This window comes from Tamandua tetradactyla, chromosome 4, assembly GCF_023851605.1.
Source record: "Tamandua tetradactyla isolate mTamTet1 chromosome 4, mTamTet1.pri, whole genome shotgun sequence".
Classification (NCBI taxonomy): Eukaryota; Metazoa; Chordata; class Mammalia; order Pilosa; family Myrmecophagidae; genus Tamandua; species Tamandua tetradactyla.
This window is the reverse complement of record NC_135330.1, coordinates 37334872-37352874: the sequence shown is the minus strand read 5'-3', so window position 1 is coordinate 37352874 and position 18003 is coordinate 37334872. Positions and strand designations below refer to the sequence as shown.

At 37.3% G+C, this 18003-nt stretch overlaps 1 protein-coding gene across 1 annotated transcript in view; it reads right to left on the bottom strand.

Annotated features, from left to right (window-relative positions):
- The window catches only part of RGSL1 (regulator of G protein signaling like 1), an 80489-nt gene that overhangs the window by 38812 nt on the left and 23674 nt on the right, over nucleotides 1-18003 (bottom strand). Inside the window, exons 10-14 of the mRNA XM_077157185.1 lie at nucleotides 17548-17655; nucleotides 8349-8454; nucleotides 2913-3106; nucleotides 1473-1590; nucleotides 960-1068 (exon numbers count right to left, since the gene is read on the bottom strand). Of these exons, the coding sequence (XP_077013300.1) occupies nucleotides 960-1068; nucleotides 1473-1590; nucleotides 2913-3106; nucleotides 8349-8454; nucleotides 17548-17655 (635 nt within the window). The remainder of the gene's footprint in view (nucleotides 1-959; nucleotides 1069-1472; nucleotides 1591-2912; nucleotides 3107-8348; nucleotides 8455-17547; nucleotides 17656-18003) is intronic.

Genomic DNA, 18003 nt, shown 5'->3' with positions numbered 1-18003 from the left:
TTTTTTTGAAAAACAGGGATTTAAAAACCTACCCCAGGGCAGGCCACAGTGGCTCAGCAGGCAGAGTCTGGCCTGCCATGCCGGAGACCTGGGTTTGATTCCCAGTGCCTGCCTGTGTTGGTCTGAAACAATGTTATGTACCCTAGAAAAGCCATGTTTTAATCCTAATCCCATTTTGTAAAGGCAGCCATTTCTTCTAATCTCTATTCAGTACTGTGTGTTTGAAACTGTAATTAGATCATTTTCCTGGAGATGTGATTTAATCAAGAGTGGTTATTAACTGGATTAAGTGGAGGCATGTCCCCACCCATTTGGGTGGGTCTCGATTAGTTTCTGAAGTCTATAAAAGTGGAAAAGTTTTGGAGGATGAGAAAGATTCTGAGAAAGCGAACAACACAGCCACAAGAAGCAGAGTCCACTAGCCAGCAACCTTTGGAGACGAAGAAGGAAAACGCCTCCCCAGGAGCTTCATGAAACAGGAAGCCAGGAGAAGAAGCTAGCAGATGACTCCATGTTCACCAAGTGCCTTTCCAGATGAGAGAGAAACTCTGACTGTGTTTGCCATGTGCCCTTACACTTGAGAGAGAAACCCTGAACTGAACTTCATCGGCCTTCTTGAACCAAGGTATCTTTCCATGGATGCCTTAGATTGGACATTTCTATAGACTTATTGTAATTGGGACATTTTCTCAGCCTTAGAACTGTAAACTAGCAACTTATCAAATTTCCCTTTTTAAAAGCCATTCTGTTTCTGGTATATTGCATTCCGGTAGCTAGCAAACTGGAACACTGCCCATGCAAAAACAAACAATCAAACAACAAACAAAAAACCTACTCCAAACAGTGATTGCTTTGGTGATTAAATAGGCTAACAATGAAGAGTCATTTGTACAGTGGACAATGCACAGCTGCGGTTTCCTTGTCCCCAGTGTCTTGTTTTCACTTTCTTCCTCACTGACCTGTGATTCGTGTAGGTAAGTTGTCTTGGAGATCTTCCTGTGGGAAATTTGTACTTCAGCTTCCATCTCCTGAGGACGAGGTGGGAACAGCTCTTGGTAATCTTTAAACCTGCCAGCAGGAGACCAAGAATATCAAAGAGTGCAAAATCCTGACACATGAAGGATATTAAAGCAAATTTATCTCAGCTTTCAGAGGAAGTGGGAAGAGGGGGGATAGTGGGATACGAAAAAACACGCTTGTTACAATTTTGGCCCTCTGCTAATGCCAGCCTGTCCTTCCTGATTTCCTGATGAACACTGTCTTGCTCTTTCGTTAAGGCATATTAACAGAAATGTGTGTGTGTGTATAGATAGGTAGGTAGAAGGGTTCAAGACAAGTTTGGCTTTTTCTTCTGTAGGTAGGCTGTGGCAGTGGGCTGTGAGAATGGATTCTGAGACTTCTTGGTTAACGTGGTTCTCAGAAGCCAATGACTAGGTCCGGGAAGAATCACTGCCGTCACGGGGCATACTCACCACTTTTCTTCCAGAGATTTCATGACACAGCCCTGGACTGTTAACAACGTAGTTGTGCTGATGTGACGCATATGAGAGATTTCTTTGATAAAAGGGGCATTGCATTGCAATATTTCTTCTAAAAAAATATGCAAGAGAAAAAAGCCATCATCCTCTTGTCTACCGTTTCTGAGGTAGCTGGTGTTTTCTTCGCTTTAGAGTCTCACCACCCCCTATTTTCAATCCATCCAACACTCTGAGCCATCCTCAACTTGATTGAAAATCTCACAAACATACTCGGAAAGCTATGTGCAAAGTATTTGTAAGGCAGATACCTTTTTCTGAACTAGTTTCACTAAAATTTCAAAGAGGAGTGCTTAAGGGAAAGAAATTTTTAAGAGACTCATTTCTGAAGCTTGTTTGAATGCTTTCTTTTTAGAGGGTAGGGAGGTAGCTGGACAGGGGAGAATCTAAGATGTATGGTAAGAGGATTCTCCAGGTGTCTTTAGTGACTGTTGTGTGCAATAATAAAACTGGGAAACTTATCAAGGACAGGATCTGGTACTTCTCTTTTTCTTCTATCCCATTCAAAATGAGGTGCAGAACGTGACATCCCGAGACTCAGCAAATAAATATTTCTCCAAATAAAGACCTGACAAGCTTACCTCTTTGTCTATTTTCATAAAATTTATAAACTTATTTTGGTTTACCACAAGCAAACAAACAAAAAACACACAAAAAAACAATTTTCCTTTCCTCATCTATTCATCTGTGCTAAAATGGAAGGCTCAAGTCTCATTGCTGTGGCTGCAAATGTATTTGCCTCCAGGGTGATGTCACACTCAACGCTCTTTTTTCCCTCTAGAGTTACAGGTCAGTACTTTTCTCGCAACTTCTGCTTCTTAACAAGAAGAATTTACACAGGCCAGATTTACCCTCCCACCTTAGGTAAGTAGAAAACAAGACAAAATTTATGAAGCAAAAATTTTCAAGCAGAGAGCTCTCCTGCCTAGTGCAACTCTCTTTACAAGCTATGGGTGGTGGATGCTCCCAATTGCATACTTAAACTTCGCTTTTTGTATAAACTCCAGCCTAGTTGATTTGAGGGTCAAAAGATTTGGGTTTGAATCCGAGCCCCACCAAATGGATGAGTTATCTTCTCTGGGTTTCAAAAAAATAGAGTTATTTGACCCTACCATACAAAGCTATTCTCAGGATTAAACAAAATTAAAAAGAGGGCATATGTGAAAGGGCCTGTCCTTGGCTTCTTTTACTCAATTTACTCCTTTGGCTTTATCACGGCTACTGTTCTCTGCTTTCACTGTCCTTCTTAATCTCTGTCTCTCAAACCTGCCCCCACGTGGCCTCCACTCTGTTCTGCTCTCCCAGGGGTCTCACACGAGACACTCTTTCCAGAACTAAGGGGAAAAGGAAACAGGATGAGGAGAATGGGGTGCCTACCAGGAGGGTTTTTGCCATGGAAGTAAGTTTTGATGACATTTTCAACGAGTGACTTGTAAAGCTTTTCGTTGGTCTCGATAGTGATCTTCTGTATGGCCATGAGGAACTGCAGCGGGTTTTCAGACTTGCGCTCTCTGAGGAATGACTTGAAGAAGTCCAAGTGCTGTGTACTTAGGAGGACTTCCGTCAAGTTTCTGGGAAACAAGAAAGCATCATTGGAGCAGAAAAAGGGCTGGTGACCCTGCGTTCTGTCCTCACTGGGAAATAGGAAGGGGCAGCTACCCAGCTGCGGGGCATATAGCCATGTGCGAAGGGAAGAGTGGATGAGTGGGTTGATCTGTCTGTTTCCTTGAAGATAAACTTGAAAGTTTACATAGCCTTCCTGGGTTTGCTCCAACCATTTGACAACCCCAGTGGAAGAGTGGATTCTACTTTCTGTCTTGGTTATCTGGGGCTCGAAGTTTGATTAAGTCCAATTTATCAACTTATTTTCTTTTGTGGACCACAATTATGGTGTTGTATCTAAAAAAATTTTTGCCTAAAGTCATAAAAATTTTCTCTTAGACTTTTATTTAAAAGTGTTATGATTTTAGCTATTACATTTAGAGCTCTGATTGATTTTTGAGTTAATTTTTATGTTTGATATGAAATAAGGGCATGGGTTTTTGTTTTTTTTAATACGTGGATATCCAACTGTCCTAGTGCCATTTGTTGAAAAGACTATCATTTTCCCTTTGAATTGCTTTGGGACCTTTGTGGAAAATTAATTGACCGTAAATAAAAGAAATTTTTGGACTTGAATTCTATTCCATTGAACTATATGTTTGTTCTTATGCTAGTAATACTGTCTGAATTACTGTAGTTGTATAATAAGTTTCGATATAAGGAGGTAAAATTCCTTCCCCTTTATACTTCCTCATCAAAATTGGTTCTGGGGGCAGGCCACTGTGGCTCAGCAGGTAAGAATGCTTGCCTGCCATGCCCGAGGACCCGGGTTCGATTCCTGGTGCCTGCCCATGTTTAAAAAAAAAAAAAATTAGTTCTGGGACCTTTGCATTTCCATATAAATGTTAGGATCAGTCTGTCAATTTCTGTAAGGAAAAAAACTTGCTAGGGAGTGGTGCAATGGTGGCTCAGTGGCAGAATTCTCTCCTGCCAAGCTGGAGGTCTGCATTGGGTTCCAGGAGACAGCCCACGCTAAAAAACAACGAGAAAAAAAACTTGCTAAAATTTTTGTAAGAAACGGGTTGAGCTGTAGATGTCTTTGAGGAAAATCGCCATTTTAACTGTATTTAGTCTTCTAACCCACGACCATGGAACGTCTCTCCATTTATTGAGATCTTTAATTTCCATAAGCAATGTTTTATATTTTTTCATGTACAACTCCTGCATTAATTCAGTTAAATTTATTCTAAGTATTTTATTCTCTCTGATGCTATTGTGAATGCAATCATTTTCTTAATTTCATTTTGGGATTGTCAGTCATTAGTATATAGATATACAATCAATTTTTGTATATTTATTTTATTCTATGTACTTGCTGAGTTTAATAGTTCTAATAAGTTTTCTTGTAGATTTCCTACATACAGGCTTATGTAATCTGTGAATAAAGACAATTTTACTTCTGCCTTTCTAATTCCCATTTACATTTTCTTGATTGCACTGATTAAAACTTCCAGTACAATGTTGAATAGAAGTGGTAAATCAGGCATCCATGCCTTGTTGTTCTCTATCTTAGGGGGAAACCATTCAGTAGGTTTTTTATAGATATCCTTTATTAGGATGACATGGTTCCCTTCTATTCCAAGTTTATTGAGATATGATCATGAATGGATATTAGATTTTGTTAAATGCTTTTTATGCCTCAATTGATAAATTACACGTTTTCCCCATTATTTTATTAATATGGTATATTACACTAATTTTTTTACATTAATTTATATATTTTAATTTATTTATATTTGCATGGGTAGGCACTGGGAATTGAACCCGTGTCTCTGGTATGGCAGGCACATTAATTTATTTTTGAATGTTAAATCAACCTTGCATTCTTAGGATAAATCCTGCTTGGTCATACTGTAAAGTCCTTTTTCTATGCTGCTACATTCAGTTCACTAATATTTTGTTGAGGATTTTTACATCTATATTCGTGAGGCCTGTTGGTCTATAGTTTTTGTATGCCGTCTTTGGTATCAGAATAATACTATTCTCATAGTATGAGTTTGGAAGTATTCCTTCTTCTTCTATATCCTTGAAAAGTTTGTGGACTATTGGATAATTTCACCTTTAAATTCTCTTCAGTTTGTCATGTGCGCTTAGTTTACAGAGTTCTGAATTTTTTTATATATATATATACTGTATGGCAGGGGTCACATTTCATTCTTTTTCTATGTGAGTATCCCGTTATTGCAGAATCATTTGTTGATTTTGTTTTGTTTGCTTGTTTGTTTGTTTGTTTGTTTTGAGAAGTGCCTGAGCTGGGGAAAAACCTGGGTCTCCCACATGGCAGGCAAGAACTACCCTCCTGTTTCTAAAAGTTTTGCCCAATTTTATCATTCTGGGGATGAGATTTACCATTTCTCACTCCACCATTCCGAAAGTCTGATTCTTCAGGTTTTGTGTGTTTTTTGTTAATCAGTCTCTTTCCTTCCAATCCCACTTCCGCTGTTGAATTCAGACCTTTACCATCACTTGCCTTAACCCACAGCTGCAACAACCTTCTGTCATTTCTGCCTCCAGCCTCTGTGTCTCTAATGCGCTGTAATAGTGTTGCTGCTGCTGCTGAACCATGTTTTTAAAGTCTTATAAACCAGTCCTCTACCCCCTGTTCCAACAAACCACAGTGCAGCCCCACTGCCATTGAATCAATAGAAATTCTTTAACAATTAAATCAACTTCTATTTTTGCTTATTTGGTCTCAATATAGCTCTTGAAACTTATGCTTTATATCCCTTCATCCTAGGCAGTCTATGCTTAAACACCGCTGAACTATTTTCGGGTATTTGAATATTATTTTCACATTCATAATTTTATATCTTTGCGTCATTCCTTCAGCTTGGAAGGTTTGGTCTTAACCACTAAATACTTTCAAATTTATTTGAAATTAAATTCCTACATATAGTTCAGGGCCTCTTGTGATACTCTAACTTTCTCAATCCTCATTCACAATTTCTGTATCCTTCCACTATACTCTCATAGCATTTACCTAAAAATTTATTACAACATTTTAAAAGACTTCCTTACATTTTATTTAGTTATGTATTAGAGTAAGGTCGGGGATTGTGTCTTATTTTTTATCAATACCATCCACAGAGTGTCTAGACTTCTTCTGCATGTGATCAATAACTGTTTATTCCAATGAATAGGAGTAAGGGGCAGGATTTAAGAGAATTGTAGCAATCATAGCCCTGGACCATTGTTGTGGTCTTAACTGAAAATATGAGAGTGAAATATGCAGCCAGGAATATTTTTCTAGAGTTTAATGGTCTTATAAATATGTGACTTAGAAAAGACTTCTGTAATATTCCTGATCAAATAATTGGAGAATAGATATTTCTATTGGAGTAGACAGAGGTGCACAATTAAAATGCCAAAGGAAGAAATGATTGAATCTCAGTTAATAATTTCAGTTACCTGAAGGTGATGAAGACTATCTAGAGACAGCCAACACATCACCTCCAATGAATATTATCAGTAACTGAAAATATTCATGTTGGGAACTTTTTTAAGAGGTTGAAAAAAATAGGTATATCTAGGGTATGGACAGATAAGTAAAAAATATAGATAAAAATAAACAAATAACAGGGGAGACAAATGTAGATGGGAATACTAGTGGTCAATGAGAGGGAGGGGTAAGGGGTATGGGATGTGTCAGTTTTTTCTTTTTTTTAATTTCTTTTTCTGGAGTGATACAAATGTTCTAAAAAATTATCATGGTGATGAATATACAACTATGTGGTGATATTGTGAGCCATTGATTGTACACCATATTTGGAATGTTTGTATGTTAAGAATGTTTGTATGTATGTACATTAAGATTTATCAGTAAAAATATTTTTTAAAAAAGAAGAAAAATATTAGATGATGGAATAGTAACCCATGACAAACCCTGGGATCTGTTCTATAACTACTTGTTGAAATGTGCTTTGAAAATTATTGCTTTTTTCTTTCTTTGCTTTGTATATGTTATATTTTACAATGGATCATATTTTTTATCAATTCAAAAAATTGGGGATAGATTATAATAGTAGTAGGCAATGAAAAGGAGGGGTAAGAGGTAAAGGGTGTATGACTTTTTGTCTTTTTATTTCTTTTCCTGAAGTGATGCAAATGTTCTAAAAATGATCATGAAGATGAATGCACAACTATGTGATGACATTATGAGCCTGTGGATATAGTATACTTTGGATGGACTGTATGGTGTGTGAAGGTATCGCAATAAAAATATTAAAAAAAAAATATTCTTCCAGTGACTGGGTCTACCAAATTTATATTTGCTGCTATAGCCCCATAATCTAGAAGAGTACCTTCATTAATAGGCATTAATAGATAATCACTTTGTAATAATATTGACTCATCAATTGTAAGAAAGATACCACACTAATGCAGCATAATGGGGAAACTGTGAGGGGGGGTGGGGGCATATATGGGAACTCCATACTTTCTTCAAAATTTTTCTGTAAACCTACAACTGCTCTAATAAAAAATATATAATTATTGAATACAAATGAATGCAGGAGTGGGAGAATGGCATGACCTTCAAAAAATTATAATCAAGTTCAGAAAATAGAAAACAGAACCTAAAAAGTGGTCCTTTGTTAGTGTTTGGCATTTCAGGAATTCAGGATTTTGAAAGAGAGCAAAAGCGTAGCAGACATAAAATCTGGAGAACTTTTATGTAGAGGTGACACTTGTGCCAAGATAGGTGGGAAGACAGGAGGATGGGCACACCTGGAAGAAAAGGTCACAGAGTCTTTGCCTAGAGGTGGGACCTTACCAGAGGATTGATGTTAAAGGAAGAGACAGTAAGGAAGGAACCAGTTTAGAAGCCTACTAAGCAGTACATGTCCAAACCAGAAAAACACAAACAGCCAAGGATACAAGTACAAAGGTGTTTATTTTATGGTGATATTTAGAACAGAACATTAAAGGCAATGTAAATGTTCATAAAAAAGGGTATGGCTAAATAAATCATGCTATATCTATATGGAAGGAAATAGATGCACACATATTGACACAAAATATAGTTTGCATGATGCCAATTTTAGGAAATAAATAATGATTTAAAATATAAGGTGTGCCTGTGCACATATGAGTGATATATGGAAAATCGTCTGGAAATCCATACATAGCAAGATGAATTCAGCATTATTATGTTGAGATTAAAGAGAGAGCTTATGTCTGGAGATGTGGAGATAGCCAAATCCTGTATCTTACCTGGGTCTCAACGAGGGCTTTCTTGAAGGAGTCCTTTTAAAGAAGGACTGTCTCCTTTGTGGCTCTGCAGTCGTATTTGGTTCCTTGATAATCTCTACTGTAAAATCTAATGAGAAATCACAAAGTCAGGAAACATCATGTTATAAGGAACACTGAAGAGAATAAGAAGGGCCCAAGTAGCAAGGACACGTATCAGATATTGTGGTGGTTAGGTTCAGGTGTGAACTTGGCCAGGTGAACATGCCTAGTTCTGTTGCTGTGGACATGAGCCAATGGCACGTGAACCTCATCTGTTGCTCATTAGATCTGCAGTCAGGTAGGAGGCGTGCCTGCTGCAATGAATGATGTTTGAGTTAATTGGCTGGTGCTTAAATGAGAGAGCCCAACGTAGCACAGCCCAAGCAGCTCAGCATACCTCATCTCAGCACTCGCAACTCAGCCCAGGCCTTTGGAGCTGCAGAAAGGAATCACCCCAGGGAAAGTGGTTGGAACCCAGAGGCCTGGAGAGAAGGCCAGCAGAGATTGCCCTGTGTCTTCCCACGTAAGAAAGAACCTCAGTGGAAAGTTAGCTGCCTTACCTCTGAAGAACTATGCGTTAACTAAATAAATCCCCTTTTATTGAAAACCAATCTGTCTCTGGTGTGTTGCATTCTGGCAGCTAGCAAACTAGAACAGACATTAAGTGCAATAAAGTGCAGGTGGAAAAACTGCAGTCCCCACAACTGATGACATCTAAGGCCATTATTGCTGAGAACAAAGACCTAGGAGTAATTTCCACCTGAGACTAAATTGTTATTTAAGAGTGCTGGCCACCAGGCCTACCGATCTTCCTTAGAAAGACTGCTGAGACCAAGTCCATCAGTCTCTCCTTCTTACTACATGGTCAACACCAAATGTCATCCCTCTCCCAAACAGCCACTTGTTCTGGACCATCATCTGCATGACATTTTGTCTTACTTAACACCTCTGTTATCCTTCCAATTCCTTCTGCTTACCCTCTGAAACTCTATAAGCAGCAAAGTTTTCCATAATCTTGACCCCTTCCTTCAAGGGTTTCCTCCATCTTCTTGCTTTACCTGAAACCATTTCAGACTATTCTCTTTTCTGAGTATACTGCTTCCTCTGCAGGCATCTCAAGTGTTGGCTATTTATTCTATCACACCATAATTCAATCAGTGCGTTGGTTCCCTACTGCCGTTAGAAACCATTATTCAAAAAATGAGTTAAAGCATTAATATTGAGGAATAATAGATTCCAAGGAGCTCAGTATTAGAAGAGCTGCTAGAAGTTAATGTTGCAGAGGAAAATGTAGACTATAAACTCATTAAGGGCAGGGTTAGAAATTAGAACAGGGCCTGGTGATATAACAAATGATTTACAAATGTTTATTATATAGGATGAACTCTCACAGGAAATTTTTGTGTGGTTTGGTGGTACTTAAAGTGACAAACAGCATAGAAAGAAGATTCAATGTAATAGAAATATATATTGAATCTGAATAAATGCAACTGAGGGTGCATGGGTGGTTCAGTGGTAGAATGTTTGCTTTAAATGCAGGAGACCTGGATTAGATTCCCAGACCATGCAGCTCCCCATCCCCAAAGAAAAAGTAAATAAATGCAATTGAAAAACAGTAAAAATAAAATCCAGACAATGGAAAGCCAAATACCCTAAAACAAACAAAACAAAATATTCAATACAAAACATCTGGAAATGTTGGATAAAAAGTAGCATACTTTTAAAGTCACAAGTAAGCTTGGAAGAAATTAAGATAAAATAAAACAAAATCATAGAGACCGGAATGTTTGCGTTTGTTTGGTGTTTTTCGGTATTTAAAAAATAAGTAAAAAATAAAAATAAAGAATCACAGAGACCGGGAATAAAGAGGATGCTATAAATCAGAAACGTAAGCTGACACAATACTTCTGTTGCCCTAGAGACATCTGCCATTCAAAGCCACACTGGGACAGAAGACAATGCCACAGACCTTTAGAAAATGCACAAACCTTTGGCACTGCTTTTACTCACCAGGAATTTGCCAGTTAAGAAAATGACCACTGGGAAATTTAGCAGAGCTTTAGGCAGAGCCTTGGGGCAGGAAGAGGACAAAAATTGGAATTCAGGAACATCCAAGGACACCTCAAGCTTTTAATTGGGTTTCCAAGGAACAAAAGTCAACTTGTAATCACTACCAATCCGTATTTAGATGCCTCAAGTTTAGTGTATGCCACAACCAAAAGAAAATCATCTCTTGAGGAAACTATTATCATCCAGAGCCTATAGTTATCACTACAAATTTTCACAGACAACATTCACAAATCAGTCAGAAACAACAAAGTAATTAAACAGACTAGACCAAAAACCAAGGAGGAAAAAAACCTGTCATTTAAAATACACACAGGAAATGCAGCTAACAGAGTTATCAAACGTGGCCTTTAAAATGACTATTATAAATGTAGTTCAAGGAATTAAAAAACAGAAAGGAAATTTTTAGCATAGAACTGATTATTATAAAAGAAACAAATAGAAATTCTAGAAATAAAATGTTTAATGACTGAAATGAAGAATTAATAGATGGATTTAATGAAATATTACTCACAGAGGGAATTTTTGAACTAGGAATTAGATCAGAAGAAATTATCCAAACTGAAACACATAGAGAAAATAAAAAGAAGATACAGGAAAAAGCATATGGCCCAGGTTTGTAATATAGATTACAAGAAATACTAATGGCAACACATCAGGCTGAAATGAAAGGACATTATAGAGTAACAAGCAACCACATGAAGAAATAAAGAATATAGGTAAAGGTAACTACACAGGTAAATACAAAAGTCAGTATTTTTATACTTTTGGTTTGGAACTCTTCTTTTTTCCTATATTATTTGAAAGACAAATTAATAAAGCAATAACTATAAAACTATGTTAATGGGTTTCTAGTTTTCTAGCTGCTGGAATGTGATATACCAGGAACAGAATGGCTTTTAAGGGGAGAATTTATTAAGTTGCTAGTTTACAGTTCCAAGTCTGTGAAAATGTCCAGATCAAAGCCAGGTTATAGAAATGTCCAATCTAAGTCATCCGGACCTTGGTTCAATAAGGCCAATGACATTCAGGGTTTCTCTCTCAACTGGAAAGGTACATGGTGAACATGACATCTGCTAGCTTTCTCTCTAGGCTTCTTGTTTCATGAAGCTCCCCCAGGGGCATATTCCTTCTTCATCTCCAAAGGTCTCTGGCTTCATGGGCTCTTGTGGTTTTCATGGCTCTCTTATCATTCTCAAGCTCTCTCCAAAATGCTTCCTCTTTTAAAGGATTCCAGTAAACTAATCAAGACCCACCTGGAATGGATGGATTCACATCTCCCTCTAACCAAATGTTAATGCCCACAACTGGGTGGGTCACATCTCTGTGGCGATAATCTAATCAAGTTTCCAACCTACACTGCTGAATAGGGATTAAAAGAAATGGCTGCTCCCACAAGATGGATCAGGATTAAAACATGGCTTTTGGGGGGTCCATAAAAGATTCAAACTGTTACAATGGGCATAGAAGGTATAAAGACATAATTTGTGATGATAACATAAAAGGAGATAGGAACCTGATCTGTATCAGAGGAAAGGTTTTGCATGCTATTAAAGCTAGGTTGTCATAACTGCTCAAACTAGGTTGTCATAAATTTAGGATAACTGCCATCACCAAGGTAGTCATGAGAAAATAACTAAAAAACATATACAGAAAAGGAATTGAGGAGAGAATCAAAATGGTACACTCAAAAAAAAATCAATTAATCACAAAAGAAGGCCATAATGGGGGAACTGAGGAAGTAAAAAGGTATAAAACATATAGAAAATAAATGGCAAAATGACAGAAATAAGCCTCTTCTTATCAGCAGTCCCTTTAACTGTAAATGGATTAAACTCTCCAATTAAAAGGCAGAGACTGGAAGATTGGATAAAATAAACATGATCCAACTATATGCTGTCTATAGGAAACTCAAAAACACCACTTATTTGAAAGTAAAATGATAGAAAAAGATAACCTATGCAAATAGTAACCAAAAGAGAGCTGAGGCAACTAGACTACTTCAATACCCCACTTACAATAATTGTTAGAATAGCTGGGTAGAAGATCAATAAGGAAATAGAAGATCTGAACAAACAATGAGACATAACAGTCGCATGTAGAACACTCTACCCAACAACAGTAGAAAACACATTTTTCTCAAGTACACATGGGACATTCTCCAGAATAGACTTTAGGTTAGACCACAAAACAAGTTGAAAAAGACTGAAATCATACACAATGTCTTCTCCAGTAACAATGGACTGAAACTAGAAATCAGTAACAGAAAGAAAAATAGAAAATTTACACGTAGGTGGAAATTAAACAACACATTTGTAAACAGTGGGTCAAAAAAGAAATCATAAGAAAGATTAGAAAATAATTTAATGTGACTGAAAATGAAAACACAGCATAACAAAACTTATGGGACACAGCAAAAACATACTCAGAGAGAAATTTATATTGTACATGCCTATGTTAAAAAAGATCTCAAATCAATAATTTAAGTTTATATCTAAAGGAGCTAGAAAAAAAGAGCAAACTAATCCCAGAGCTCTTTTTTAAAGAGGTAAATAAAGATTAGAACAAAGATAAACAAATTAGAGAATAAAAGTATTATAGATTATAAAAGGGTCATAAGAGAATATCCACCATGAACAACTGTATGCCAAGATTTGATAACCTATATGAAATAACCAAGACAAAAAATCCTAGAAACGGGCAGACCATGGGGGCTCAGCCGGCAGAGTTCTCGCCTGCCATGCCAGAGACGTGGGTTCAATTCCCAGTGCCTGCCCATGCAAAAAACAAAACAAAACAAAATTCCTAGAAACCCCAAATTCCTAGAAACCCAAAATCTTCAACAAAATACTAGCAAACCAAATTCAGCAGCATATTGAAAGGATTATATACCATGACTTAGTGGTATTTATGCCAGGAATGTAAAGGAATGCAACCTATGAAAATCAACAAATGTATTAGGCCACGCTAATAGAATGAAAGGGAGGGAAATATAATCATCTCAGTTGGTGCAGAAAAAGCAGCTGCCAAAATCCAACACCTTTTTATGAGAAAACCACTCAACAGTACTTACAGATCTGGCTATTTTTAGTAATAGGAATAGAAGAGAACTTATTCAACACAATAAAAGATAGTTACGAAAAACCCACATCTAACTCAATTATACTCAATGATGAAAGACTGAAAGCTTTCCCTCAAAAATCAGAAACAAGGCAAGGAGACCTGCTTTTGCACATCTAATCAACAATGTACTGGAAGTTTTAGCCAAAGCAATTAGGTAAGTAAAAGAAAGAAAATGCAACTAGATTGAAAAGTTAGAATTAAAACTATCTCTATTTACCATGGCATGATCTTATATAGAGAAAATTCTAAAGAATCCATGAAAAAGCTATTAGAGCTAAGAAACTAATTCAGCAGAATTGCAAGATACAAGATCAAAATATGAAAATCAGTTGTATTTCTGTACATTAGCAATGAACAATTCAAATGAACAAAAGAAAAGTCCATTTATAATAGCATGAAAAATAATAAAATACTTAGGAATAAATTTAACCAAGGAAGTGCAAGACATACAGAAAACTACAAAAATTGTTTAAAGAAATTAAAGGAAATCTAAATAATGGAAAGCCATCCCATGTTCATGGATAGAAGACTTAATGTTGTTAATACGGCAATGCTATCCTCAAAGCAATTTACATATTCGATGCAATCCCTATGAAATCTCAATGACCATTTTTGTGGAAATGGAAAAGCTAAGCCTAAAGTTCATATGAAGTTGTAAATTATACTAAATATCTTAATCTTGAAAAAGAAAAAGAAGTTTCAGGACTTTACCATTCCCTGATCTCAAAATTTATTACAAAGTAATCAAAACAGTGTGGTGCTGGAAAAAGGATAGACATATGGATCAAAGGAATTGAATTGTGTCACAGAAAAAAATTGATACAGTTTTTATCTGCTGAGGGTCTAGTATCCAGAATACACAAAGAACTCAAGCGCAACAATGGAAAAAGCAAACCAATTTAAAAAGGGCTTGTATATACATTTCTTTAAAGAAAACACACAAATGGCCAATGGGAACATGAAAAGATGCTCAAAATCATTAGTTACCTGGGAACTGCAAATCAAAACCACAATGAGATGACACTACACACTCACTAAGAAGGCAATAATAATAATAATAATAGAAATAATAAAACAGAAAATAACAAGTGTTTGTAAGGCTATGGAGAAATTGGAATGCTCATACGTTGCTGATGGGAACGTAAAATGGTGCAGCTTCCATGAAGCTCCTCTAAAAGTTAAACATAGAGTTATCTAGCTGCATAGAGTTATCTAGCTAGTTTGCTAGCTGCTGGAATGCGATATACCAGAAACACAATGGCTTTTAAAAGGGGGAATGTATTAACTTGCAAGTTTACTGTTTCTAGGTCTTTGGGAAATGTCCAGATCAAAGCAAGTTTATAAAATGTCCAAATTAAGGCACCAACAAGAGGTTACCTTCACTCAAGAAACACTGATGAAGTTCAGAGTTTCTCTCTTAACTGGAAAGACACATGGTGAACATAGTGACGTCTGCTAGCTTTCTCTCTAGGCTTCTTGTTTCATGAAGCTCCCCCAGGGGTGTTTTTCTTCTTCATTTCTAAAGGTCTCTGGTTGTGTGGGCTCTGTAGTTCTCGTGGCTCTCTCCAAAATATTTCCTCTTTCAAAGGTTTCCAGTAAACTAATCAAGACCTACCTGGAATGAGTAGAGACACATCTCCCTCTAATCCAAGGTTAATGCCCACAATTGGGAGAGTCACATTTCCATGGAGATAATCTAATTAAGTTTCCAACCAATAGCATTGAATAGGGATTGAAAGAGAAGGCTGCCTCATGAGATGGAATCAGGATTGAAACATGGCTTTTCTAGGGTACATAATCCTTTCAAACCATGCACCGTATAACCTAGCAATTCTACTTTAGGCATACACTAAAAAGAATTGAATACAAGTATTCAAGCAAAAATACGCATACAAATGTTCCTAGCAGCACTATTCACAAAGGTGGAAACAACCCAAATGTCCATCAATTAATTAATGGATAAACAAAATGTGGTATATCCATACAACAGACTATTATTCAGCCTTTAAAAGGAGTGAAATATTGATACATGCCAAAACATGGATGAACTTTGAAAACATTACGCTAAGTGGAAGAAGCCAAACACTAAAGAGCACATATGGTATTATTACATATATATATGAAATATCCAGACTAGATAAATCTATAAAGTAAGAAAGATTAGGATTGCCAGGGGCTGGGGGAAGAAGAATGGGGAGTGCCTTATTAATGATTATGAGTTTCCTTTTGGGGTGATTTTTAAAATATTCTGGAATTGATAGAGTTGAGGGTCATACAACATTGTGAATGGAAGACATAACTACATGATTTTTCCAGTTTAAAATGGTTAATTTTATGTTATATGCATTTTATCTCAATAAAAAAAGCTATAAGAACCCAAAGATATCAGATCTTCCCAAAGTGATCTATAGATTGGGAGTTTAAAATAACAACAAAATCACCAACACATAGCACAAACATTGCAAAAACAAGGTGTTAAATATGCTAGGATAAGGACACTTGTTACCAGTATAACATTTGAAACAAGAAGACAGAGCGATGCCTTGTTCAACTTCAGCTGGGAATGCTTGTGTAGAGCTGGCAACTCCAGTTTTTTCTACTCTGCGCATATCCAGAAAAGACCATAAAGTGCTGTGTGTTGATTTGGAGGTTATAAATAAATTTTAGTAAGTAGATGAATTTGCAAATACTGAATTAGCAAATAATGAGGACTTACTATACCTCAAGTCATACTGGCCACATCTCAAATGCTCAATAGCTACATTGGACTAGTGACTCCCGTACTAGGCAATGCTGGCCTAGACGTCCTGATTCCCAGAGAGGGAATGCTTCTACCTGCAGACACAGTAGGTGCTCCATCACTTCGATCTCCTCATACTGAGAGGCCAATGAGCAAGGAAAGAAGTTGCTATACCAGCAGGATAATTGACCCTGATCAACAGGATCATCACTTACACAGTGGGGTCAGGAAAGAATTCATTTGGCACTCTTGTTACTCCCTTGACCAATTTTTTGGCAACAGCCACAGCCTGAAAAGGTATGATGACTGGGACTCAGAACCCTTAGGGACGAGAATCTAGGTCATGGACAAGGTAAGCCACCAAGACCAGCAGAGTTATTAGCTGAGCATGGGGGAAAATGCAGAATGGGAAGTAGAGAAGGAAGAGAAGGATATTAATTGTGGTCTTCAAGCAACTGTGGTAGTGTAGGCTAACCCTTCTCATATATGTTCTCTAGGAAAAATAACCAATCAGATTCCTGGAGGAGATGTTCCAAGATGGAATGAAATTTCTATACAAAGCATGTGGACAGTAGTGGATGCTGTGGGACATGGCCCAGATCACCACATTAGGATTAAGTACTCGTTCATGGCACTGCCTGGAGTATTGGTGCTGAGAGCTCATAGCTGAAGTCCTTTCTGGGAGAAGCCTCTGCCAAAGGGCCCTACCCTACCCAATATTGCACCCTTGTCAGAGGAAGCCACATCCCATATGAGTCAATGTGGGAGAACAAAAACCCAAGCCCCTTGGCTCAGTGAGGGAGACTCTGGAAGGCTGTCCCAGCTCAAGGGCTTCCTATGGGATCTGCTGAGACTTCTAACTGCCTCACAGCTCTGCGCCTTCCTCCACTCAGTCCTGCTTTCCTCACTCTCTTACAGGTGTCATTCTAATAATACTCCCTGACAAATCTTCTGCCACATATATAGGATTCCTAGAAACCCAGCAGAAGTTGCATACACATTATTTAAAACCCCAGAGTGATAACTCAGTGAGAAAGTAGAAAGTAACAATCATCATCATCATCATCTTCTTCAATAACAATTTATACGTCATCTCACTTTCATGATGCCTGTCTATGGATTTGTAGGGAAAATAAAAGACATGGTAATTATGCCCCAACAATCCTTCGTTCAAACAAAGCATGATTCCTCTTCTGGCTTAGCCCTTTGAGTTTGGTTGCCTCAGACCTATTCCCAAGCTTAAAGACGTACCTATTTCAGGTGCTTTTTCACAATATATTTTATAGTCATCGCTGATCATCTCTATGGCCAACTTTGGATTCTTAGAGCAGAGTTCCTCAAAGGTCATTTTACTTAAGTCTGTTAAGGAAAAGCAGGAGTTGAGTCCAGTCGCCCACTCTGAGTTCAAAGATTCATATACTCTTGATGAAGATTTTGGCTTTAAAATATAATTTAAGTAGAACAAGAGTAGTTTTTTTGTTTTGTTTTGTTTTGTTTTTGGACAAGAGTGTTTTAATAGGATCGCTACATAAGGAATTCAAGTTTCCCAGGACAAATTAGAAGCAAAGAAATACAGCCTCCACTTCCCTCCAGGATGGGAGGACTCTGTCCTCAGGCAGACCTGACCATGGAGGTTTTCTGCTTAAAGGATGCTAGGGTATCTGAGGTGTGACTGTGAAAGAGCTAAATTGCCCAACACACATACAA